The 25,148-nt window shown below is 56.5% G+C and overlaps 1 protein-coding gene across 3 annotated transcripts in view; it reads left to right on the forward strand.

The window, feature by feature from the left end:
- IGFN1 (immunoglobulin like and fibronectin type III domain containing 1) overlaps nucleotides 1-24,820 on the forward strand; it is a 35,390-nt gene extending 10,570 nt beyond the window's left edge. Inside the window, exons 11-25 of one of the 3 annotated variants that reach the window (XM_057315427.1) lie at nucleotides 888-1,160; nucleotides 1,901-8,737; nucleotides 8,792-11,599; nucleotides 12,104-12,228; nucleotides 13,172-13,313; nucleotides 13,679-13,978; nucleotides 14,518-14,817; nucleotides 15,320-15,493; nucleotides 16,525-16,653; nucleotides 18,472-18,774; nucleotides 19,759-19,847; nucleotides 21,080-21,275; nucleotides 21,988-22,287; nucleotides 23,061-23,387; nucleotides 24,280-24,820. In XM_057315427.1, coding sequence (XP_057171410.1) covers nucleotides 888-1,160; nucleotides 1,901-8,737; nucleotides 8,792-11,599; nucleotides 12,104-12,228; nucleotides 13,172-13,313; nucleotides 13,679-13,978; nucleotides 14,518-14,817; nucleotides 15,320-15,493; nucleotides 16,525-16,653; nucleotides 18,472-18,774; nucleotides 19,759-19,847; nucleotides 21,080-21,275; nucleotides 21,988-22,287; nucleotides 23,061-23,387; nucleotides 24,280-24,293 — 12,317 coding nt within the window. In that variant the 3' untranslated portion in view covers nucleotides 24,294-24,820. Of the gene's footprint in view, nucleotides 1-887; nucleotides 1,161-1,900; nucleotides 11,600-12,103; nucleotides 12,229-13,171; nucleotides 13,314-13,678; nucleotides 13,979-14,517; nucleotides 14,818-15,319; nucleotides 15,494-16,524; nucleotides 16,654-18,471; nucleotides 18,775-19,758; nucleotides 19,848-21,079; nucleotides 21,276-21,987; nucleotides 22,288-23,060; nucleotides 23,388-24,279 lie in introns of all 3 variants that reach the window. The other 2 variants (XM_048225330.2, XM_048225331.2) reach the window with 2 other exon arrangements.
- The last annotated feature ends 328 nt before the right edge of the window (nucleotides 24,821-25,148 follow it).

Consider the following 25,148-nt stretch of genomic DNA (forward strand, 5'->3'; position numbering starts at 1 on the left):
GGTCTGTCTCCCGATTAGAGCCAGGCTAATTTCACAGGCTCTCTCCACAGCCTCACTCCTTTCTGCTGCAGACTCTCACCTCCCACACTCGCCAGCAAGAAGGTCCACCCAGGTTAGGCGTCCTTGTGCCCTGTACAGACCTCTTCCTTCTCTGCCTCCCATGCCCCCTCCCCACCTGGGAACTGCCCCTTCCTCTCTCATCAAATTCTGTCCTATCCCCTCAAGTAACTGTGTACGCATCACCACCACCCCCTGCTGGAGCAGATCCGGAGGCCTCCTGGGAGGAGAAGAGGCCTGGAGAAGAAAGCTTTGGGCAGATAGAACATCTAGAACATGGTTCTAAATCAAGGTTGAGGAAGAAAGAGGGCATGAGAGCTCCAGCAGGCCTGGTATGCCCGGACAGGGCTTTGAAAAGCTGAGAAATGGCGTGGCATAGGGGGGAAGGAGCAGGGGCTCTGGCGTCAGCCAGACCTGGGTGTAAATTCTGCCCGGGCTGCCTCTTAGTTGGGTAAGCCTGGGTTTCCTTACTTGTGAAAAGGAAATAATAATACCTATCTGGGCGGTGGTCCTAGGATTTATAAGAGAACATGGCGGTCAGCATATCAGTTTTCTTCACATACCCATCTTACCCCCAGACATAACCTCTGAATTTCGGATTACAGAATTCCAGAGCTGGAAACAGTCCTACTGTTCATAACCTCATTTAAACTCCTCGTTTTATGTTGGCAACTGTCACCTGGGGTAAGGAGGGGACCTGCCCCAGGTGACACAGGGGGTCTGTGGCTGAGCTGGTGTGAACCTGGGCTTCCGAGCTCCTGGCCTGGCTGCGTCAGGTCACGCTGTGTCACGCTGCCACGCTGACGCCCCCACTCCTGCTTCCCCAACAGCCATCCCCGCCCGAGTGGTGGTCCCGCTAGCTGAGGTGCACTGTGAAGAGCAGAGTGATGCTGTCTTCGAGTGTGTTCTCTCCAACCCCTGCCCCAACGCCACCTGGAATTTCCGGCACCGGCCACTCCAGCCCAGCAACAAATATGAGGCGTTTGTGTCCCCTGATGGGCTGACCCACCGGCTGGTGGTAAGGGGGGTCCGTTTCTCAGACATGGGCCCCTACTCACTGGGCACTGGGTTCCACGGCTCTACTGCCTGGCTGGTGGTTGAAGGTGAGTGGCTCATACCTCTATCTTTCCCTGCCTCTACCAAGGCAAGACGGGGGGCTGAGAAGGGCACGAGAAAGGCCAGGAGCGGGGGCTTCCCTTGGTCAGCCATTTGCTCTTGAGTATTCCTTCTTTCTCCAAGAATGAGGAAGGCCCCTGAGATCTATTTCTGACCCACTGCAATGCTGGGCCTTTCCAGCCAGCCCGGTCCTTCTCAGCTGTGTGTGTTCCATGGTCCTCTGGAAGTATCTCTGGGGGCACAGATTCAAGATGGCCTGAGGGTCCTGGCCAGGGCTTGGCTCAGATTCAGTATGGATGAGAACCTGGGTCAGGCCAGAGAATACCCTTAAATTCCCCTATGGATTTGGGTTCAAGGTGATCTCAGGACACTGTCAAGTGGGCATTTGTAAGGCAGATGGTGAGCAAATAGATCTTTTAAAAATCATGCAGCTGTTCATGGCAGTTTGATAAGCAGGGGAGTTTTAGGTTATGTATTTTCTCCAAAACTCCTCATGAACCACATAGCAGGGCAGGGTGGGCTGTGGGTACAGGGCTGGGGGAGGTGGTGATAGGATTCATCTATCAGTGAGCTGGTACACCCTGGCTTCCTTCTGAGATGGTCAACGTTTTCTCTACTGGGGAAACTGAGGGTCAGGCAAAGAAATTGGGGCCCGACAGGTGCCTTGGCCTGACTTAACAGGTCTTTTCTTTTGTCTCTCAATGGGGGCATTGACCTCTCACCAAAGCAGGGAAGGATAAAAGCATTCTGACCACAAGTGCTGACCGTCAGCTGCAAGCCCAAGGAGCCCAGACCTCAAAAGCAGAAGATTCCAGGAGCATCACCGGCAAGGGAGGGGAACCCAGAGAGCAGGGCCCCCTGGAGGGCTCCCTCAATGGGGCCAGGCCTGCTTCCGGGCTACAGCTCATAGCTGGTCTAGAGACAGGTGGCCTTGGTGGTCATGGCTACTCCCTGATAGGGAGTGATGGGGCAGCTGGCTCAGCCTGGGGCCCTGGGCGGGCAGGAAAGGGCTTTCTGGAAGCAGAGGGAGGCATGGTTATTCCCCTTGGGGAAAATCAGCTCCACAGAGAGGGAGGCTGGGTCAGAAGCCTTCCAGGGAGCCCCTATGTACAGGGAGAGGGCCTAGAATCAGGTTTGGGTCTCATGGAAGGTCAACAGCAAGATCATGGCAGAGACAGTGATGCAGACAGATGCGGTAGGATATCAGGAGGCTGGGAGGCTGAATCCAGGTACCCTCAGGCGGGAGGACTGGGGAGCAGTGGGGAAGGAAAGGAGTACAGAGAGGACCATGGGAGTCCCCTGGACAGGGATAGCCAGGAAGAACCCTTCAGTGCTCATTTAGGACCTGGGAGAGGAAAGACAGCCCTGAAGGGATCCCAGTCTGGTCCTGTGGGCTCTTGGTCAGAAGAGGGAGTGATGGAGATGATTTTGCAGGGGGAAAGCCTAGCTGAGATGGAGGGAGAGGGTGATCTGAGCAGGGAAAGACAGAGAGGAGCCACAAGGGCAGTGTGGGGCAGGGGGACTGGCCTGGGGGAAGCTGGAGACAGCAGTGGGGCAGGTGGTCCTGGGGCCCAGGAGTATCCTGGAAAAAGAGGCTCCAAGACAGGCATAGGCCCTGAGTCCTGGGGCTTTCAGGGAGGCAGAGATGCTGATGATGGGGAAGCAGGGGGCTACTGGGGGTCAGAGGAGTCTCGAGGGCAGATATCTATAGGAGAGAACGCCCAGGAACCATCAATACCTGGTAGCAGAAAGTTCCTCCTGGGACGAGGGGGGCCTGAGGCCAAAGCTGAGGGGTCACTACAGACAGCTGATCAAGGCCCAGGGAAGTCTGTGGGTGGGAGAAAGGGCTACAAAACCAGCCCTGCAGGCCCAGGAGTTCCCAGGGGCTGGGAGAGGGGCCTACAGGGGCCCAGGAGAAGGGAGGGCCAGGAGACAGCTGGAGACTTGGGTGAGGCAGGGTATGGCTCTGGAAGCTTCCAGTATTCCCAAGGCTGGCCAGAAGGTCAGTGGGAAGCAGAGGGTGCTGGCAGAGTAGAGTCTGAGAGCACAGGTCCTTGGGATGACACAGGGTCCAGCCTCAGCCAAACCAGGACCCACCACAGGCCTGGAATGTTGGGGTCTGGTGAAGGGGAAGGTGGTGTGGGTGGTACCCAGTGTGCTAGACTGATGGGGTCTGGTCAGGGGGTGGATACCAGAAGCCACAGGCTAACTGGGTCTCCAAGCCTGGGTGCTCAGGAGTCTGGAGGGACACTAGGAGACACTGATGGATTAAGAGGTCCAGGGGCAACAGGTTCTGAACCAGATTTCTGGAGTGGGTCATGGAACTCCAGAGGAAAAGGACCCACAGGTGAGACAGGCTACCAGGATGGCTTAGGAGGTCCAGGGAGAATGGCATCTAGGTATGGCGATGGCGTAGGCTATGCGAGAAGACTAGGTCCTGAGAATGGGGCTGGCTATGGCGACGGCTCAGCAGTGTCAGGAGAAATGGGATCTGGTTATGGCACTGGTGGCAAAGTTGCCTCTGGGGCACCTGGGGGAACAGAGTCTGAGGAAGGGGGTGGTTATAGGCATGGCTCAGGGGTGCCTGGGGGAATGTGGTCTGAAAACAAAGATAGTTATGGTCCTGCAATAAGGGGTTCTGGGAAACTTGCTAATCTCGAGGGTGGCTCAGGTAGCCCTGATAGAGGACCCATGGATGAAGCCAGGGTGCCTCCAGGGGCCAAGGATGCATCCAAAGCCTGGGGAGATACTGGCCCTGGGGGAAGGCATCATTCCAGCGGTGGCCTAGGGCGTCCTGGGACAGTGGGGTCTGTGGGTAGAGGGGGCCTTGGGGCCTCTGAAACCATGGCAGCTGTTGGGGAGGGACATGTAGAAGCAGAACCAGGGGTCTCTGGAAGAATAAGGCCTTGGGATCAGACTGGAGACTATGGGGACTTCAGAGCCTCAGGGGCTCTGGGGGCCTTTGGAGAAGGAGGCCGTGAAGGTGGTTCAGGGGAAGCAGGAACCATGGAGCTGAAGGCAGGAGACAAAGTGAATGATGGGGTTGGCACCAGGGACCTTGGTGTTAGGGCCTCTGGAGCTGGGGCCAGTTCTGAGAGCCAACGGGCTTATGGGTCTGGTGGCATGCCTGGTCATGGGGGAGGATCAGGAATTCAAGGGTCTCAGCAAATTGGAAGCAGAACAGCTTATAGAGGAAGATCAAAGGGTCTTGGGTCTGGGGGGATGGGGCCAGGGGATGAGGCAGGTTATAAGGATGGTGTCAGGGTTTCTGGGGGAATGGGGTCTGTAGATGAGGCAGACTATAGGAAAGGTTTGGGGACTCCTGAGGGAATGGGTTCATTGGGTGAGGCAGATCATAGGGATGATTTAGGGGGTTCTGGGAGAACCAGGTCAGGGGGTGAGGCAGGTTATAAGGATGACTTGGGGGGTTCTGGGAGAATGGGGATGGGGGGTAAGAGAGGTTATGGGGATGGCTTGGGAGAATCTGGGAGAATTGGGTCAAGGGGTGAGATAGGTTATGGGGATGGTTTGGAGGGTTCTGGGAGAATGGAGATGGGGGGTGAGACAGGTTATGGGGATGGTTTGGGAGGTTCCAGGAAAATGGGGTCAGGGCGTGGGGCAGGTTATAGGGATGGCTTAGGAGGTCCTGGGAGAATTGAGTCAGGGGGTGAAGCAGGTTATAAGGATGGTTTGGAGGGTTCTGGGAGAATGGGGATGGGGGGTGAGGAAGGTTATGAGGATGGCTTGGGGGGTTCTGGGAAAATGGGGTCAGGGGCTGAGGCAGGTTATAGGGCTGGCTTAGGAGGTCCTGGGAGAATTGGATCAGGGGGTGGGACAGGTTATAGGGATGGCTTAGGAGGTCCTGGGAGAATTGGGTCAGGGAGTGAGGCAGGTTATAAGGATGGCTTGGGGGATTCTGGGAGAATGAGGATTGGGGGTGAGGCAGGTTATGGGGATGGCTTGGGGGATTCTGGGAGTATTGGTGCAGGGAGTGAAGCAGGTTATAAGGGTGGACTGGGGGGTTCTGGGAAAATGGGGATGGGGTGTGAGACAGGTTATGAAAATGGCTTAGGAGGTTCTGGGAAAATGGAGTCAGGGGGTGGGACAGGTTATGGGGAAGGCTTAGGAGGTCCTGGGAGAATTGGGTCAGGGGGTGAGGGAGGTTATGGGGATGGCTTGGGGAGTTCTGGGAGAACTGGATTAAGGGGTGAGGTAGGTTATAAAGATGGCTTGGGGGGTTCTGGGAGAATGGGGATAGAGGGTGTGGCAGGTTATAGGGATGGCTTAGGAGGCCCTGGGAGAATTGGGTCAGGGGGTGAGGGAGGTTATGGGGATGGCTTAGGGGGTTCTGAGAGAACTGGATTAAGGGGTGAGGTAGGTTATAAAGATGGCTTGGGGGGTTCTGGGAGAATGGGGATAGAGGGTGAGGCAGGTTATGGGGATGGCTTAGGGGATTCTGGGAAAATGGGGTCAGGGGGTGAGGCAGGTTATAGGGATGGCTTAGGAGTTCCTGGGAGAATTGGGTTAGGGGGTGAGGCAGGTTACAAGGATGCTTTGGGGGATTCTGGGAGCATGGGGATGGAGGGTGAAGCAGGTTATGGGGATGGCTTAGGAGGTTCTGGGAAATTAGGGTCAGGGGGTGGGACAGGTTATAGGGATGGCTTAGGAGGTCCTAGGAGAATTGGCTCAGGGGGTGAAGAAGGTTATAAGGAGGAACTGGGGGGTTCTGGAAGAATGGGGATGGGGGGTGAGGCAGTTTATGGAGATGGCTTAGGGGATTCTGGGAAAATGGGGTCAGGGGGTAAGGTAGGTTATAAGGATGGCTTGGGGGTTTCTGGGGGAATAGGGATGGGGGGTGAGACAGGTTATGGGGATGGCTTAGGGGATTCCGGGAAAATGGGGCCAGGTGGCGGGGCAGGTTATAAGGATGGCTTAGGAGGTCCTGGAAGAATTGGGTCAGGGGGCAAAGCAGGTTATAAGGATGGTTTGGGGGGTTCTGGGAGAATGGGGATTGGGGGTGAGGCAGGTTATGGGGTTGACTTAGGGGATTCTGGGAAAATGGGGCTAGGGGGTGGGGCAGGTTATAGGGATGGCTTAGGAGGTCCTGGGAGAATTGGGTCAAGGGGTGAGGCAGGTTATAAGGATGGTTTGGAGGGTTCTGGGAGAATGGGGATTGGGGTTGAAGCAGGTTATGGGGATGGCTTAGGGGATTCTGGGATAATGGGGCCAGGGGGTGGGGAAGGTTATAGGGATGGCTTAGGAGGTCCTGGGAGAATTAGCTCAGGGGGTGAAGCAGATTATAAAGATGGCTTGGAGGGTTCTTGGAGAATGGGGATTGGGGGTGAACCAGGTTATGGGGATGGCTTAGGAGTTTCTGGGAAAATGGGATCAGGGGGTGGGGAAGGTTACAGGGGTGGTTTACGAGGTCCTGGGAGAATTGGGTCAGGGGGTGAGGCAGTTTATAAGGATGGTTTGGGGGGTTCTGGGAGAATGGGGATGGGGGGTGAGTCAGGTTATGGGGATGGCTTAGGGGATTCTGGGAAAATGGGGCCAGGGGGTGGGGAAGGTTATAGGGATGGCTTAGGAGGTCCTGGGAGAATTAGCTCAGGGGGTGAAGCAGGTTATAAAGATGGCTTGGAGGGTTCTGGGAGAATGGGGATGGGGGGTGAAGCAGGTTATGGCGATGGCTTAGGAGTTTCTGGGAAAATGGGGTCAGGGGGTGGGGAAGGTTATAGGGATGGCTTAGGAGGTCCTGGGAGAATTGGGTCAGGGGGTGAGGCAGGTTATAAGGATGGTTTGGGGGGTTCTGGGAGAATGGGGATAGGGGGTGAAGCAGGTTATGGGGATGGCTTAGGGGATTCTGGGAAAATGGGGCCAGGGGGTGGGACAGGTTATAGGGATGGCTTAGGAGGTCCTGGGAGAATTGGGTCAGGGGGTGAAGCAGGTTATAAGGATGGTTTGGAGAGTTCTGGGAGAGTGGGGATTGGGGTTGAAGCAGGTTATGGGGATGGCTTAGGGGATTCTGGGAAAATGGGGCCAGGGGGTGGGACAGGTTATAGGGATGGCTTAGGAGGTCCTGGGAGAATTGGGTCAGGGGGTGAGGCAGGTTATAAGGATGGCTTGGGGGGTTCTGAGGGAATAGGGATCGGGGGTGAGATAGGTTATGGGGATGGTTTAGGAGGTTCTGGGAAAATGGGGACAGGGGGTGGGACAGGTTATAGGGATGGCTTCGGAGGTCCTGGGAGAATTGGGTCAGGGGGTGAAGCAGGTTATAAGGATGGTTTGGAGGGTTCTGGGAGAGTGGGGATTGGGGGTGAAGCAGGTTATGGGGATGGTTTAGGAGGTTCTGGGAAAATGGGGTCAGGGGGTGGGACAGGTTATAGGGATGGCTTCGGAGGTCCTGGGAGAACTGGGTCAGGGGGTGAAGCAGGTTATAAGGATGGTTTGGAGGGTTCTGGGAGAGTGGGGATTGGGGGTGAAGCAGGTTATGGGGATGGTTTAGGAGGTTCTGGGAAAATGGGGCCAGGGGGTGGGACAGGTTATAGGGATGGCTTAGGAGGTCCTGGGAGAATTGGGTCAGGGGGTGAAGCAGGTTATAAGGATGGTTTGGAGGGTTCTGGGAGAGTGGGGATTGGGGGTGAAGCAGGTTATGGGGATGGCTTAGGGGATTCTGGGAAAATGGGGCCAGGGGGTGGGACAGATTATAGGGATGACTTAGGAGGTCCTGGGAGAATTGGGTCAGGGGGTGAAGCAGGTTATAAGGATGGTTTGGAGGGTTCTGGAAGAGTAGGGATTGGGGGTGAAGCAGGTTATGGGGATGGCTTAGGGGATTCTGGGAAAATGGGGCCAGGGAGTGGGACAGGTTATAAGGATGGCTTCGGAGGTCCTGGGAGAATTGGGTCAGGGGGTGAAGCAGGTTATAAGGATGGTTTGGAGGGTTCTGGGAGAGTGGGGATTGGGGGTGAAGCAGGTTATGGGGATGGCTTAGGGGATTCTGGGAAAATGGGGACAGGGGGTGGGACAGGTTATAGGGATGGCTTAGGAGGTCCTGGGAGAATTGGGTCAGGGGGTGAAGCAGGTTATAAGGATGGTTTGGAGGGTTCTGGGAGAGTGGGGATTGGGGGTGAAGCAGGTTATGGGGATGGCTTAGGGGATTCTGGGAAAATGGGGCCAGGGGGTGGGACAGGTTATAGGGATGGCTTAGGAGGTCCTGGGAGAATTGGGTCAGGGGGTGAAGCAGGTTATAAGGATGGTTTGGAGGGTTCTGGAAGAGTAGGGATTGGGGGTGAAGCAAGTTATGGGGATGGCTTAGGGGATTCTGGGAAAATGGGGCCAGGGAGTGGGACAGGTTATAAGGATGGCTTCGGAGGTCCTGGGAGAATTGGGTCAGGGGGTGAAGCAGGTTATAAGGATGGTTTGGAGGGTTCTGGGAGAGTGGGGATTGGGGGTGAAGCAGGTTATGGGGATGGCTTAGGGGATTCTGGGAAAATGGGGCCAGGGGGTGGGACAGGTTATAGGGATGGCTTAGGAGGTCCTGGGAGAATTGGGTCAGGGGGTGAAGCAGGTTATAAGGATGGTTTGGAGGGTTCTGTAAGAATGGGGATGGGGGGTGAGGCAGGTTATGGGGATGGCTTAGGGGATTCTGGGAAAATGGGGCCAGGGAGTGGGACAGGTTATAAGGATGGCTTAGGAGGTCCTGGGAGAATTGGGTCAGGGGGTGAAGCAGGTTATAAGGATGGTTTGGTGGGTTCTGGGAGAGTGGGGATTGGGGGTGAACCAGGTTATGGGGATGGCTTAGGGGATTCTGGGAAAATGGGGACAGGGGGTGGGACAGGTTATAGGGATGGCTTAGGAGGTCCTGGGAGAATTGGGTCAGGGGGTGAAGCAGATTATAAGGATGGTTTGGAGGGTTCTGTAAGAATGGGGATGGGGGGTGAGGCAGGTTATGGGGATGGCTTTGGGGATTCTGGGAGAATTGGGTCAGGGGATAAGGTAGGTTATAAGGATGGCTTGGGGGGTTCTGGGGGAATAGGGATCGGGGGTTCGACAGGTTATGGGGATGGTTTAGGAGGTTCTGGGAAAATGGGGTCAGGGGGTGGGGAAGGTTATAGAGATGGCTTACGAGGTCCTGGGAGAATTGGGTCAGGGGGTGAGGCAGGTTATAAGGATGGTTTGGGGGGTTCTGGGAGAGTGGGGATTGGGGGTGAGGCAGTTTATGGGGATGGCTTGGGGGATCCTGGGAGAATTGGGTCAGGGGGTAAGGTAGGTTATAAGGATGGCTTGAGGGGTCCTAGGGGAATAGGGATGGGGGGTGAGACAGTTTATGGGGATGGCTTAGGGGATTCTGGGAAAATGGAGTCAGGGGATGGGACAGATTATAGGGATGGCTTAGGAAGTCCTGGGAGAATTAGCTCAGGGGGTGTAGCAGGTTATAAGGATGGCTTAGGGGGTTCTGGGAGAATGGGGGCAGGGGGTGAGGGAGGTTATAAGGATGGTGTGGGAGGTTCTGGGAGAATTGGATCAGAAGGTGAGGCAGTTTGTGGGGATGGCTTGGGGGATTCTGAGAGAATTGGGTCAGGGGGTGAAGCAGGTTATAAGGATGGTTTGGGGGGTTATGGGAGAATGGGGATGGGGGGTGAAGCAGGCTATAAGGATGGTTTGGGGGCTGCTTGGGAACTGGGGACCGGAAGTGAGGCAGATTATAGGGAAGGCTCCGGAGGATCGGGAGAAATAGGGTCAGAAGGTGAAGCAGGCTACAGAGACGGTTCAGGGACGTTCAGAAGATCAGGCACTCAGGCTGGAGCGGGTTTTGGAGGTGGACCCCGCAGCCAGGAAGCCACCGAGCATGGGTCACAATATTGGATGGCATCAGAGGGGTCTGATGGTGGCACAAGCTCCAAGGATGGTTCAGAGAGGGGCAGAGGAAAGGGATCTGTGAAAGGGGCAGGTCCTGGAATGGGCTCTAGGACAGCTGGAATGCCGGGCACTGCAGATGGCACCGTGTGCGGGCATGGCCCCTGGGACCCAGAGAGGCAGGGGATTCAAGGAGGTCCACAGATTCTTTCAGACAGCCAGGGCTCCAAGAATGGTCTCAGGGCCTCTGGAACCTCAGGGGTTCCTGAGGCACTAGGAGCTGTTGGCTCTATGGGAAAATCAGGTGTCAGAGAGTGGCAAGATGCTGCTGGGATCCCAGGATCTTCTGGGGACAGAGAGGCTCCCAGTAGGGAGGGCAGGTCTGTAGGCCAAGCAGGGGGTATGAAGGCTTCTGGGTTTCTTGATGGTCGAGGGACAGTGGAGGGTGAGACCAGGGCAGGGGCAGTTGCTCAGGAGCCTGGACATGAGCAGGACTTCTGGAAAGCAGGGCCTGGGACAGCAGACAGGAGTAGAGCAGCTGGCCTGGGGGGACTGGCACCTCAGGCAGGTGGGGACTCACTGCTCGGAGGCAGAAGGGTGGGAGCGACATGCGGGAGCTCGGTGGGCACAGGCCAGGTTCTGGACAGTGGCGGGATGCCTGGGGAAAGGGGTAAATCAATGTCAGGTTCTGCGGATGGAGGAGGGGTAAGCCACACTGGGGTCCCAGGCAGGGAAGACGAGGGGTTTGGCCAAGGCAGCATAGGTGTTGAGAATCAGTCCCCAGGCTCCAGAACTTCTAGATCTCTGCAAGAGAAAGATGCCACTTTCAGGGGGATCCATGAAGGGCCAGAGGGCTTCAGGGGCAGGAAGGGTGCTCCAGGCCAAGAAGGGGCTGGTGGGTGTCAAGACCCATGGTTCCTGGAGAGCAAAGGTTCAGGTCCTGGATGGGGAAGGTCTACTGGCTCGGGAGACTCAGGCATCCTGGATAAGGGGAATTTCACTGATAGGGAGAATGGCCTTACCCCAAAACCTGGGGATTTAGGGCCTCGGGGAGCCTGGAATCATCTAGATGACACCTTGGGCAGAAAAGACTCTATGGAGAGATCAGGGGGCATCCAGGGCCTGGGCTTTCAGCTAGACAAAGGACAAAGAGGAGAAAGAGGGTCCCTGGGCTATCAGGGGTCCCTGGGGGCTGAGAATGACAAAGCCCAAGGTCCAGGGGCCCTAAAGGAGTATGAGGGATGGGGAGCAGAAGAGTCTGGAGGGTCAGAGAGAAGGCCTGGCCAGCTCAGGAGCAGGTCTCAAAGACAGTCAGGGGTGGAGGCTGGAACAGCAAAGAGAAGGGGAGCAGATGAGGCCAGAGGTTCTGGGCAGCCACTGGGAGGAGAGGACAGAGAGAGCCGAGGGGTGACTCTGCACGAAGACCAGAGCTGGGAGCCCCTGAGTCATCTTGGCAGCAGGAGAGGTGACCTGGAGGGCAGATCGGACATCTATGGCCAGGGGAGAGATGCCTCCCAGAGTCCCAGATCCAGATACAAGCCTGGCACTGGCGGCTTCCCCAGGGAGACCCAAGGTAGGTGTTTCTCAGGGGAATGGCTCCAGTGGGGTAGTGCCTAGGGGGACAGGGATGACTGTGTCGGTCTCAATTCTGCCTCCAGCTCCAGGAGTTTGCCCTGCCAGTTCCCCCCATTTTCAGGGATCTCTTCCCACCCAGAAACCAACCTCTCCTTCCTCGTGCAGGTGGGCTCCAAGCCCTGAGGGTCTCAGAGGTCTCTGGGTCTCTGTCTTAACACCCTATGTCCAAAAAACTAGAGGTGTTGAAATATTCTCTGTGGGTTACTCAGACTTCTCATCTGTGTCACTCAAGGGAGGGGCCTTCAACCACCTTGCACCCCAGGTCCCCTATACTAGCCTAGACCCTGCTGAGAAAATTGGAAGGTTTGGTTTTGCTGGCATGGGCTCAGCCCAGTTGGCAGGACATGGTGCCCTCCCAGAGCTCAGGCCATGGTCTGGGAGGCTGCGCCTTGGGGGAAATCCTTGGGTGACCAGCCCCCAGACTCCTTCTGTGTCTCTCCAGGCCCCAGGGGCCACTTCTCCCAGGGCCTGGCTGACATGGAAGTGCAGCAGGGAGAGGCTGCTGTGTTCTCCTGTACCCTCACACGCGACCTGGGCCCTGTTGCCTGGTTTAAAGATGGAGTCAAGGTACTGCCCCCCATGCTTTACCGACCAGTTTATGGGTGGAGGGAGGGGGGAGGGGTGTGGATGGGGAGTAGTGAAGCAACAAGGAGTAGAGGGTAGGGGCTTTGCAAGAAACATTTTTCATTCTTTTTTTTAAGATTTTACTTATGAGAGAGAGAGAGAGAGAGAGCACGTGCACGCACAAGCCGGGGGGAGGGGTAGAGGGAGAAACAGACTCCCCAGCTGAGCAGGGAGCCCGATGTTGGGCTCGATCCCAGGACTCTGGGATCATGACCTGAGCCGAAGGCAGACACCTAACAGACTGAGCCACCCAGGCGCCCCAAGACTTTTTATTCTTCATTTCACTAGAGCACCTACCCTGGGAGAAGCCTAAAGCCAGCGCACTGGTGTTTTTAAAATAAAACTGGGTTTTTATGTAGATGTGTACTCTCTTCGCTCCCCCCTGGACACACCCCTTCCTCTCCCAAATGCCTCTTCCTCATCCAAAATGCCGGTCCTGTCGCAGCGCCTGTTGAATTCTACTGTCCTTCAAGGCATGGTACAAACGCCACCTCGGCCCAACCAGATGGGCCTTCTCCTGCCTCTGCACAGCCCTTCTGTCCTCCGCCACGCCTGTCCTCTTAGGAGGATGGACATCTCAGTGGTTCAGAGCATGGGCCTTGGCATCAGCTAGACCGGGGCTTCAGATCCCAGCACTGCCACCTACCTCTGGTTTCACACATAAAATGGGCCAATAATAGTACTGACTCCATAAGGTCGTTGCAACATTAAATGAGGTACTAAGTATGGAGAGTACTAGCACACGCCTGGTGCATCACAAGCGTTCCATCGACGTTGCTGTGATTACAGTTCCTACCTTGCATTCGTAGGGGGCCCTGCTTCCCCCCGCCAGGAGGAGCTGGACAGGGGTGGGGATGACGGGCTCCTCCGCGGCCCTTGTTTGCAGCTCAGCGCCCGGGATGGAGTCGTCTTTGAGCAAGATGGCCTCGTGCACAGGCTCCTCATTGACCGTGTGCAGGGGACTCAGGCTGGGAGGTACACCTGCGTAGCCGGCCACCAGCGGAGCGAGGCCACGCTGAGCGTCCACGGTGAGGCTCAGCCCTTCCCTTCCCTGCTCAGCAGTCTCTGTGCGCCAGGTGGTATGTGCCACCTCCAAACACCTGTGTGTGTGGCTAGTCTGCAGCCAGTGCCTAATCTCATCCGCAGTCCGAGAAGGTGATTTTAAAAAGCCAACTGTATCCTCCCTGTTCTTTGTCAGGAAGTCCTTGAGGAGGTCAAGCCCTGTTCCCTCCTGCTGCAGATGAAGCCCCTCCATCCCCTCGGTTGTCCTCACGGGGGGGGGGGTGGTCTTTACTCTCAGCCTACACTTCCTTCTCCAGGTCCTTTTTTCCCCATTCCCCCGGTGCACAGTGCCCTGGCTGCCTTGGACTCTCTGACCCTGTTATATCCCTAGATCGCCCTGTCATCGCTCCTGATGTCGCAGAGAAACTGAGAAAGCCACTGGTGGTCAAGGCTGGGAAGCCGGTGACAGTGAAGATCCCTTTCAAGAGCCACCTCCCAGTCCAGGCTGTCTGGAGAAAGGACGGGGCCGAAGTGGGCAGCAGCAGCCGCCACGGGGTCCAGGTGGCCCTGGGGGATGACTTCACTCGGCTGTGCCTCCCTAGCGCTGGCAGGAAGGACGGTGGCCGGTATAGCGTGACACTGAAGAGCGAGGGAGGCTCTGTGCAGGCCGAGCTCACCCTGCAAGTTATAGGTGCCAGCCCCAGCCTTCCCCCCAGCCAAGGCCTAAGGGTCCCGGGGTTCTGGGTCCTCCCTGCCGGCAGGAGCAGGCCCAGAGTGTGCCCCCCTGCTCCAATCCTCATTTGCATGCTGTTTAAGATCCACACCTGCTTCACTGTGTCCTCTCTCCCCTCCTCAGACTGGTTAGGAAGACAGGGCTGGGCTCCCTCTGGTTGGGCTTCTCTGGGAGCTAAGGCACTGGGCCCAGGGGGATCGCTGGGGTGGGGGGGTGGCCCCCAGCCTTGAACAGTGCCAGCAAGTTAGGACTGCCTGTGGCCAGAGGGCTGAGCAGGTGCCTCTACCGCCCACAGTGGTGCCTTCGAGTCACCTCTGTGGGTGTATGTGTGAGTTGGGGGGTGGAGACCAGGGACACTTCCAGGTAACGCCCAAGGCTCTCTGGGTACTCTACCCCACCGCAGGCTTGTCCGCTGATGAGGGGGGAGGTCTAGCACCGCTCCCCTCCAGCTCCTTTGACCCCCCCTTCTTTTCCTGCTCCTCTCCGTGGGACCGCAGACAAGCCCCAGGCCCCACAAGGTCCCCTGGAGGTACAGAATCGCCAGGGGGCTGGGGTCTGCCTCCGCTGGCGGCCCCCAAAGGACGACGGGGGCCGGGCCGTGGAGCATTACGTGGTGGAGAGGCAGCAAGCTGGCCGGAGCGCGTGGCTGAGGGCGGGCCAGGCCCCTGCAGACAGCACCACCTTCACCGACGCCGACGTGGAGCAGGGCAAGAAATACACGTTCCGAGTGCGGGCTGTGACCTCTGAGGGGGCCGGGGAGGCCTTGGAGTCCACGGAGGTGCTGGTGGCTCCCGAGGGTAAGAGGATGGACGGGGCCCCAGTGTTCCCTGGCTCTCCACCATGCCCAGAGGGTGGGTGGGACTGCCCCAGACTCTGAGCGACTCGGGCGGGTGTTGGGGGGGTCTTGGGGCCCTTGCAGAGCACTGTGGAGACTCCTTACCTCATCTTCATTTGGGATTTGGCAGGCAATCAGGAAACGAGGTTTATGGGGTCTTCTCCCAGCCGTGGCTCTCTGGGAGTAGGGGTGGACAAGCAGAGCCCACTTTCTCAGGAACCTGGTGGGGGGGCAAGCACCATCATCCATCACATGCCCTCCCTCCGGGGACTTGAGGCTGAGGGGCCTCAGGGCTGCGTCTAGGCTCCTAGGCCACAGCCAGAGCTCAGCCCCCCTGACACTCCCTAGGAAAGAACAGAACGTGGCCCACTCCCAGATGCCCCACTCCCTGTCCCCTAGGACCTTACTGTGAGCTGGCACCTTGCCTCGGCCTCTGGCTGACCTGCCCCTTCTCGCTCCTCCAGCTCTCCCCGGGCCCCCTTCAAGCCCAACCATCCAGTCGGCCTCCAGCCAGGGCATCACACTGACGTGGACAGCGCCCCGGGGCCCTGGCAGTGCCCACATCCTGGGCTACCTGATCGAGAAGCGCAAGAAGGGAAGCAACACCTGGATGGCAGTGAATGTCCAGCCCGTGCCTGGTGAGTGGGCCTGAATGGACGATTCACATCACCCTGGCCCCCAAAGCGTCCCTAGATGACCTCCTGGCTCCAGGGTGCAGCGGCACCTTCTTGCCAGATCCCTTCCTACAGTGCGTCTCACTTGGGGTGGTTTCACGCCCAGGGGACAGTTGACAGTTGTCTGGCCATTTTGGGTTGTCATAACTGAAGTGCGGGAAGGTGGGGGTAGCAATCGAGTGTGAAGAGGCCAGAGACGCTGTTAAACAGCCTGCAGTTTACAAGGCCATGCCCCCGTCCTGTCCCCATGTCCTCAAACAAAGAATCAGCTGGCCACAAATGCCAACAGTGCCAAGGTTAGGAAACCCTGGTTTAACAGAAGTCTCAGGATGGAAGCCAGAGATGCAGCTGTTAGCCCTGGCCCCTCTCCTTCTGGCCTTGACCTCAGGCAATGCACTCTTCTCTCTGGATCTTACCTTTCTCATCCATTAGATGAGGAGACGTGGCCCCTGTCCTACTACCTTCCCTACAGTTTCCAGGAAAGTGCTTTCGGAGATCAGAAAGAACTCAGAAACGTCCAAGCCAACATTTGCAGGAGAAAGAACAGGTTCCAAGCCCTCAGCAGGTTGTCAGGAGACCAGGTTTCTAGCCAGGGCTGTGCCACTTAGGACCTCAGGATCCTCATCTCTGGAAAGAGGGTAGTGAACTAAGGTCATTCTCCCAACTTCACTATCTAGTCATTCTGTCAGATCTATAAATCTATATAGATTTATAACAACATTTAGAAGTCCATAAGGCAGAGAGAACCAGAGATGAAGGCACTTGTGCAAAACCACTCAGCAAGTTAGTGGCAGAACCAGACAGGGATTGGGGCCTCTCACACCCTGGGCAGTGCTCTTTGGAGACAGCGAGTCACCCCTAGCTGGCTGGCTGGAGAGGAGGAATGTGTTGGGGCCCTAGGCTTGGTGTTTTCCAGAGCTTGGAGGCACCAGGCCATCGTGTGCCCATCACCTGGTCCTGTCCCGGGGAATGAACGTGGGATGGGCTTTTCACAGAGAGGAGGTGGACCGTGGTGGACGTGCGGCAGGGCTGTCAGTATGAGTTTCGGGTCACTGCTGTGTCTCCCTCTGGCCCCGGAGAGCCTGGGCCCCCATCGGATGCCGTCTTTGCTCGGGACCCCATGAGTAAGTAGAGCACTAACCCAGGCTGGGGGTGGCGGTGGTGATGAGCAGGGGATAGTTCTAGAGCCCATGGGACAGGACATGGGCTGTAGGAAGGTCAGAGCCTGTCCTGAAGGACATGGTCAGGAAGGCTGGAAGACAGGGGTCGAAAGGCCGCTGGGGAAAGGCATATTTTAGGGACCTTGGGGAATTAAGATCAAACAGGCCCAGAGGCCAGGCAGTAGGGATCAGAAGAACCCCTTCCTGGGAACGCTTTCCTCGCTCCTCAGCCTTTGGGCAGGTCAGTCCTCGAGCTGGCCCACCTGCTCCTATCCTATAACCGTCCGCCCACCCCAGTGAGGGCTTGTCATCGCCGTGGGGCAGGTGGGAGGTCGCCGTGGAAGCTCACCACTGACTACCCAGCAGATCCTCGCTCATCACCTCCATCACAATGGCTAACATTGTGCCAGGAACTAGGGAAATAAAGAAGAAGCCTCCACTTCTGGTCTAGAACAGCATTTCCTTATCTGGGATTTCAGACATCAAGCCACAGAGAGATGTCAATAGATATGTTGAGAACAACACAAACAGCCAAAAAGTTCTGTGATCAAAGATGCTTCTAACACCTGGCCTATGATATTTCTAGGCCCTACAGGGAAGGGACCTGTCCTACTTTGAGCCAAATCTCCCAAATTGGAGGAGAGAATACCTTTTCCACAAACCACCCATCAAAAATCTCATTCCAAGCATACGGCTTGGAAAAGGCTCTGTATGTCTCTGAGGAGCCTCTTATCTCGTGAGCCCTGTGAGCCTGCTAATGACAAGCCACAGGGCAGCAGCACGTTTCTGGCACTCGCTGAATTGGCCACATGGTCACCTCGAGAGCACCTTTGTATCCCTACAGGGCCTGGCACACTGTAGGTGTCCGGGCTGTTGGAATCAATCCAGCAAAAATAGAATATGGTACAAGTTTAATGACTCGAGTGGCGTCTAAGTTTTTGTCCTAGAAAGGGCAGAATATGGGATGGGGAGGGGAAAGCAGACACATGCATTTTTTTCCTTGCAAGTGGACCAACCCCATCCTAGTTTATCAATCTCTCTCTCTCTCTCTCATCACTGATAGGGAGTGGAGACCACAAGTAGCATAAGCAGTATCCTTCCTATAGTAGCCGTCCCAATCACGACCGTTCCGAGGCCCTTGCTCCCGAGCATGAGCCTTGGGCCGGCAGCATTACGGGGGCTTGTTAGGAATGCAGAATCTCAGGCCTCACCAGGCCTTCTGTATTAGGATCTGTAGTCTTAACCAAATCCCCCGGTGGTTTATGAACAAATTAAAGTTTGAGAAACACCATCCTCGCCCAGATTTAGAAACACCTGGGCAGCTCTTGAAACTCCTACTGTCCGGGCTGTACCCCAGACCAATGAAATCCACGTCTCTGGGGATGGGATCTAGAAACCAGCGTCTTTAAGGCTCCCCCCCTCACACACATCACACCTTTGTTCCAAAGCCCCTGTGGGTAGGTAGGCCCTGTGTTATTCTCCTTCCCACTTAACAGGAGAAGAATAAATATGGACTGAGTGCCCAAAGGGCAGTCTCGACTAATTCAGAGCTCAGAATCAAAAGATATAGAATTCTAGGCTTCTGGGATCTTGGAGCCCAGGAAGTCATCAGCTGAGATACCAGATTTCAGGAATTACAGAATGGGAGTTAGGGGACGTGGGTGAACAGGTGGGTGAAGAGACTCCCAGCCCCCCACGGGAAAACTAGTGAATATCCCCACTGAGTGGCCTCCCTCCAGAGAGGGTGATGCCATTCCTGACCTTCCCACGGTGCCTGGCCAGGACCCCCTGGGCCCGTGCGGGACCTCCAAGTCATAGACACATCGCACACCAGCATCACCCTGAGCTGGGCCCAGCCGGACGCGCAGGATGGGGATAGAGCCCAGGGATACGTGGTGGAGCTGCGGGGCTCAGACAGTCTGCAGTGGAGCCCCTGCCACGAGGGCACCGTGCCAGTCACCACCTTCACAGCCAAAGGGCTTCGGCCCCAAGAGAGCTACTTCGTGAGAGTGACAGCAGTTAACGACGGGGGCCGTGGCCAGCCCACCGCCCTGGACACGTTAGTGCAAGTCATGCCTGTTGCCGGTGAGTGCCATCGCCTTCCCTTCCTGCTGGCCCTTCCCGAGAGAGACCTCTGAGCAGCAGCCATGTACTTGCTGAGCCAGGATCCCCTTCCCTGGTGTAATGACGTGTCTTTTATCAAGCACCTGTTAGAAGCCAGGCACAGGACTAGGCAGGTCCATTCAGAACTGTTTTCTCATGACAACTCATAAAAATCCTACAGGGTTAATGTTTTTACCCCCAATTTACAGATAAGGAAAAACTGAGGTCAAAGGTGCTTTGCCCTGGGTCACGCCACTGGTATGTGGCAGAGCCAGGATTTAAACCAGGTGACTCTGACTCCAGAGTCCAGGCCCCCTCCGGGATTCTTTGCTGCTTCCCGAGCGTGACCTAAGAAGGTCTAAGTGCTGCTCAACACCCGCGGTTCATGTGCAGAGTAGAAGACCCCAGCTCCCTGTTATCCAAAGGTGGATTGTCTTTTCCCTTGGGTTTAATCGCTGGAAGCAGCGGCCCTGGGCCATCCCAACAGGCCCTAGTTGACACAGTTACAATTAGGGAGACGAGTACAATGAACGGCCCACTGCACCTGGAGTCCAGAATCCTGGAATCTTGTCCTGGCTCTGCCCCCAGCTGGATGTGGGCTCAAGACTGTCACTCCCTGCCTCCCATCAGTGTTTATTTCATCTGCAAAACAAGAGTTAGATGACTTTTTCACTGTCCTCTGTTCTCCTAACCCTACTCCTCTCCCTGATGGCTTTCCTTTCTCAGCTCCCATTCCTTCCTGGCTAGCATCTCCCCACCAGCTCCTGCAGGTCCCTGCCCCGCACCCCCCAGAATTCTCCTCCCAGCTCCCTCTACAGTTCCTTCAGAGCCCCTCTCCCACCCCCTGCATGGATCTCTGCATCCATTAGTCTGGCCCAGACATCCCCCTCCAGCTCTGCCTTGTTGGAGACCTGGGGCTGGGACCCAAGTGTGGAGGGAGGTGACGAGCCATCTCGTGTGTTCCAGTCCGTCCCAAGTTCCTCATGGACTCCAGCACAAGGGACTCGCTGATGGTCAGAGTTGGGGACACCATTCGTGTGCCTGTCTATTTTGAAGTGAGTATATCTCATGGGGAGTGGGGAGGGGAGCCAGACTCAGCCCTGTGGTTCTCTTTCACCCCGCTCCTTTTTGGTCCCCAGCCAGTGGCCCAGGCCTGTGCTGGAAATCAGGCCAGAAGTGAGGAAGGGAGAGGGTCCTCCTTGAAGGCAGGGTCCCCCTTGAAGGCAGGGTCCCCACCTGGCCACTCGGTGGCCATTCTGCGCTTGTCTACAACGCCCTCTAGTGGTAGCTTCTGTTAGTGCACCTCTAAACTGTGAAGCCCACTGCTCTCTGCCTCTCTCCTTGCTTGGTCTGGGAATTCAGTGCAGCTGCAGCGTGGATAGTCCCTTTTGACTTTAGAAAGACCTGAGTATTGAGTTATGAGTATTGCACAAGCACGTGACATCCTGCGTTTGCCTCAGGATGATCTCCACCAACACCACCTGTGCTGTATGGATAGGATAGCTGCCGAGCAGTGTGGGGGCTGGAAGCTCAGACTGCCTGGGGTCAGATTCTAGCATCATTACTCACTAGCTGTTTGACTTCCGATAAATGTCTTAACCTCTCTGTGTTCCAACTTCCTCATCTGTCAAATGAGGATAATAGTAATTTATCTCCAAGGATTTTTCTGAGGATTCAAGGAATTACAACATTGGAAGCACATAAGTAGTGCCTGGCATATGGCAAGCACCCAGTTTGTGTTATCTATTACTAATTGTTGTTGTTAAAATCATCATCATCTGTGTGGGAAGTCACAGGTGGCAGAGCCTGATTCAAGCCCACATATAACTCTGAAATACACGTTCTTAACTATTAGACCATAATAAGGACAATGATGGTGCCAAAAATATTTAACACGCACTGAGTGTTCCTCGGCCCTGTACTCCATGCTTTCCATGTATTATTAACTCCTTCAGTCCTCAGAACGATCCTGTGAGGTAAGTTACTGTCCGCATCCCCACTGGCCTCTGATGCCCAGGGTGACCAGTGCCAGAGGATCTCACGGGGAGTTGGGGGTTTGCCTGACTCCTCCTTTCCTGCTTCCTCCCTATCCCACAGCCTCCCCCACGCCTCCCTGGATCACTCCCTCTCAGCCTCTCCCCGAGTAGGCATGTCCCCCCTCTGTGCTTTTGCACCAATATTTCTCCTCTGGAAGGCTCTTCGCCCCACTTAGATGTTAGGCCCAGCTTCAATGCCATCACCCCCACAAAACATCCCCTCCTTACCTTTCTTTCCTCTTGTTTCCCAGGCTGTCCCCATGCCTGAGGTGACCTGGCTGAAGGACGGCTTGCCCTTGCTGAGAAGCAATGTGACCTCCACCAAGGATGGCCTCACCCAGCTTCTGATTCCTGTGGCCAGCCTCTCCGACAGCGGCCTCTACACCGTCGTGCTGAGGAGTCTGAAGGGCGGGGAAGTTGCCTACCGCTTCTCCCTCAGGGTGGCAGGTGAGGCTGGCCCGGGCAGGGGCTCCTGGCACCGGCTCACCACTCACCAGGCATGGAGCTCTCCATCTGGCCTGGTCACAGGTCTCAGCTGCTGTCCCAAGCCTGGGTGTACGGAGTGACCACACCACCAGCCCTTCCTAAGAGCTGGAAGAAAGGAAGGAGGAAAGACAGAGGGAGAGTCTGGGGTAGGGCGGGGTGTGGGGGGTCCATTGTTCTGCCTCAGGAACTTAGGGACAGTTAAGTCAGAGCCCTTCCCCGGTCTGTGACTGTCAGTGAGCAAAGACAGTCACCGCCATTACCTCACTTGAAAGAGCCTTGGAAGCATTGTCTGTGGTCCTCATACGAGATAAACGTTGCCCTCCCCCACTGGGACTCCCACACAGACCCTGCCCACCCTGCAGGAGCTTCTAGAATACAGAAACGACCAACAGCTAACAATGGGGGCTCTGCAACCTAGTCTTGTGAAAGCCCCTCCACTGTCCATGTCCTGTGTCATTTTACTTACAAGCCAGAGTGTATTCAAATGATTCCTGTAGGAGAGGCTTTCCACGCTCTAGAGATAACCGTAGACAGCTCCAGCTGCCTGCACGGCCAGACTGCATTCCCCAGGACCCCAGAAGACTTGGGGACCTGGAAGAGGGCCATACAGAAGTCCATTCTGGGGTGCCCTACTGGGTCCCCCCAACTCGGCTGCCTTTGCTCTCTCGCGCAGCATGCCCGAAGGCGCCCGGGCCCATCCGCCTGCAGGAGAACGTGCCCGGGACGGTGACGGCTGAGTGGGAGCCTTCTCCGGACGAGGCCGGGGACGTCCCCCTGTACTACGAGGTGCTGACCCGCTCCTCGGCGCACGGGCCCTGGCTCCAGGCGGCCGACCGCGTGCACACCAACCACTTCACTCTCCTGGGCGTGCTCCCCGGCCACGAGTACCACTTCCGGGTGGTGGCCAAGAACGAGCTGGGGGCCAGCCTGCCCTCCGACACCAGCCAGCCCTGGTGCATCTCCCGGCAGCGAGGTGAGCTCTCGGGGATGCGGGCTGCATCAGCGGCAGCTCCGGCAGAGGGGGCCGAGCGCGGCTCAAGGCTCAATGTGTCGCTGGCTCCACCACCAGCGGGAGGCCAGGAGCTGTTGCCCTGCCCACCTCCCCAGCTCCCCAGCTCCCCACCTCCCCAGCTAGCTCAACCCACCTGCATTGCTGTCCTGTGTGCCTGACTCAGGGAGGATCCAGAGAGAGCAGAGGGCTGTTGGTGTCTGCGTGTCCAGGATGCCTTTGGGTGGCCTCTCAAATCAGCCGCAGGCCACAGGGCAAAGAGAGGTTAATGTTTCTCTGAAAACCAAGTGTATTTTACAGTCAAACAGGTGTGGGCCTTCAAAGTAGTCACTAGAAAAAGCAGATTATAAAATCAAATGCGTGATTCCATATTTCTGAAACACAAAAATGTCTGGAAGGTTCCACACCAAATTGCTAGCTCTGGTCATCGATGGGCAGTGAGGTTATGCTTGGGTTTTATTCCTTTGCCTTTTGACTTTCTCACACGTTCTAGTTTGTCCACAGGGAATGGGCGTTAGCTTATAGTAAAAAATAAAAAATAAAATCCAAAATGTATTTTAAGAAAAGGATAAAAAAAAATGAGTCAAGCCACGGGGGCCAAATTGACAGGTAAGATGTGGCAGAAGGACCCAGAAAGTGCGTACGTTCCACCGGAAACTTGCCCCCCCGACTCACGCCTCGGCCATCCCTTCCTCGCTTACTGACCCAACTCTCTCTCGTCCTGGTTTTTGCCACAGACAAGTTCACGGTGAAGGCTCCAAGCTACCGGGAGCCGAACCTGAGCCAGAAGCCCCGGTTCCTGGTGGGTCTGCGGCCCCACCTGTTGCCGCAGGGCTGCGAGTGCTGCATGAGCTGCGCCGTGCAGGGCTGGCCGCGGCCGCATGTCACCTGGTTCAAGGACGAGCAGAGCCTGGCGGGAAACCCTGCAGTGTACAGCACCGACCTGCTGGGCGTGTGCTCACTCATCATCCCCAGCGTCTCCCCCAAGGACAGCGGCCTGTACAAGGCAGTGGCCGAGAACGCGCTGGGCCAGGCTGTCAGCATGGCCAGCCTCATCGTCACAGGTAAACGTGCCGCCCTGGCAGAGGGGGGAAGGGAAGGAGAGTCAGAGGCGCAGCCGCCCGCCTGCCTTCGGGGAGCCCTCCCTGTCCCCTCAGAGAGAGTGGCTGGGTTGGGGGTCAGGGTACCAGGGTCGTCTAACCGCCGTGTCCACAGGAACTCCGTGACTCCAGCTGGCTGTCAGTCGCCCTCCTGGGGCCGTGATTTGCCTGTCTGCACGACGCAGTAATGAACTAGATCATTGAGGACTAGCTCTTGGCTTAGGGGGCCATGCACCCCCGACCTAAGTTTCCCCGTATGGCCTGCGACATGTTTCAAGACAAGAGATAAAGGGCTCCTTCTGCCTTCTGTGTTACACCTTCGTAAACATGCCCAGACACAGCCATTTAGTGCCCAAAAAGCCTTGCTGATTTCCTTACTGGGAGTCTCCTTTTCAGTAAGGAAAATAACCTATGTTAATAAGAAAACGTTTTTCCTTTGTAGCACTTAAACCATCTTCTATTTTGAATAGAAAACAAAGTAACCCCCAAACATTTTAAATTATTCAGAATTGACCTTTGTGCAAAAGCAGCCCTTCCGGCCCTGAACCAGAACACCTTTTCTCTCTGCGGCGTCTGTGCCAAGGCCCTTGGGAAGCCACTCGCAAAGTGCCCCAGGGTGTGCACACGCCTCATCCTGAAAGGGTGTTTTCAAAAGTGTCTGGGAGTGGTTGCCAGGGGAGGAATTTGCCCAAGCTCAGCGAGCACACGGTGTCTCTGGATTTGAGCCCATGGCCCCTGATGGCAGAGCCCCCGGGCCTGACCGTGTCACAGTGTGACCTTCCCCATGGAGCAGGGGCAGGAGGGGCAGGTGCCCCCTCGGGACTGGCGGAATATCCCGGTGCTCTGTGTCTTGCAGAATCTAGCTCCTAGCCCCGCCTCACCCTGGGATGGCCCTGCCTGGCCCCACAGCCATGGGATGATGACAGATCCCTGAAACTTCACTCTTGACATCCACACTGGCCCAGAGAGCTGACCCTAAAGGATGGAGGACACCGGTCGTGCCCGTAGCACCAGGGACTGGAGTGAGGGGCAGGAGGGCATGGAGTCCTCGGGGAAAGAAAAAGAAGAGGGGCGACATTCAGCTTCTCCACGCCAAGCCAAGCCCTGAACGTGACCGTGAGCCTCCTCCACTCTCTCCGTGGGGCTTCTTTCTTCACTTCTTCCGGGAGATCCGGAGAGAACCCATCTGCAAGAGAGAGGCCAAGTCCTTGTTTTCTGGAAGCGGGTTCCTGGAGGGAGAGCAGGAAGAGTGGGGCCTGCTGTGAGCGCAGACGGGAGGAGTGGGGGTCAGAGGACAGGAGTGAGGGCCAGGGCATCCAGGGCATGTGTGGAATGGGTGCTTTCTGTACCTTTCATCATTAAAACATTAGGCTAACACAAGCTTATCATTTGCAAGGTAACTTGGCGTTGGCGTGTTGGAAGAATTCATACCAGGCTGCCGCAGGAAGGATGGGTGGGTTCTGCGCCGCGGCTTCCGAGAGGGCTTGGAGGGTCTGCAGGGTGGAGAGACTTCCCTCACTCCTTTACCTGTGTGTCCCGCACGCCTCTGGCAAAAATCCCGTGAGCAACAGAACGAGAGGCTTTCCTGGGTGTTAGAGTGTGGGGGACACAGAGCCAGGGCTGCCTAGGATCGCTCCCTCCCCGGGGCCAGAAAGAGTCTGGGCTGGGGAAAACCCTACTCAGGATGTGATCCAGGGGCCCCTGTCGGAAGGCGCTGAGAGAGAC

The sequence above is a fragment of the Ursus arctos genome, unplaced genomic scaffold, assembly GCF_023065955.2.
Source record: "Ursus arctos isolate Adak ecotype North America unplaced genomic scaffold, UrsArc2.0 scaffold_2, whole genome shotgun sequence".
Taxonomy (NCBI): Eukaryota; Metazoa; Chordata; class Mammalia; order Carnivora; family Ursidae; genus Ursus; species Ursus arctos.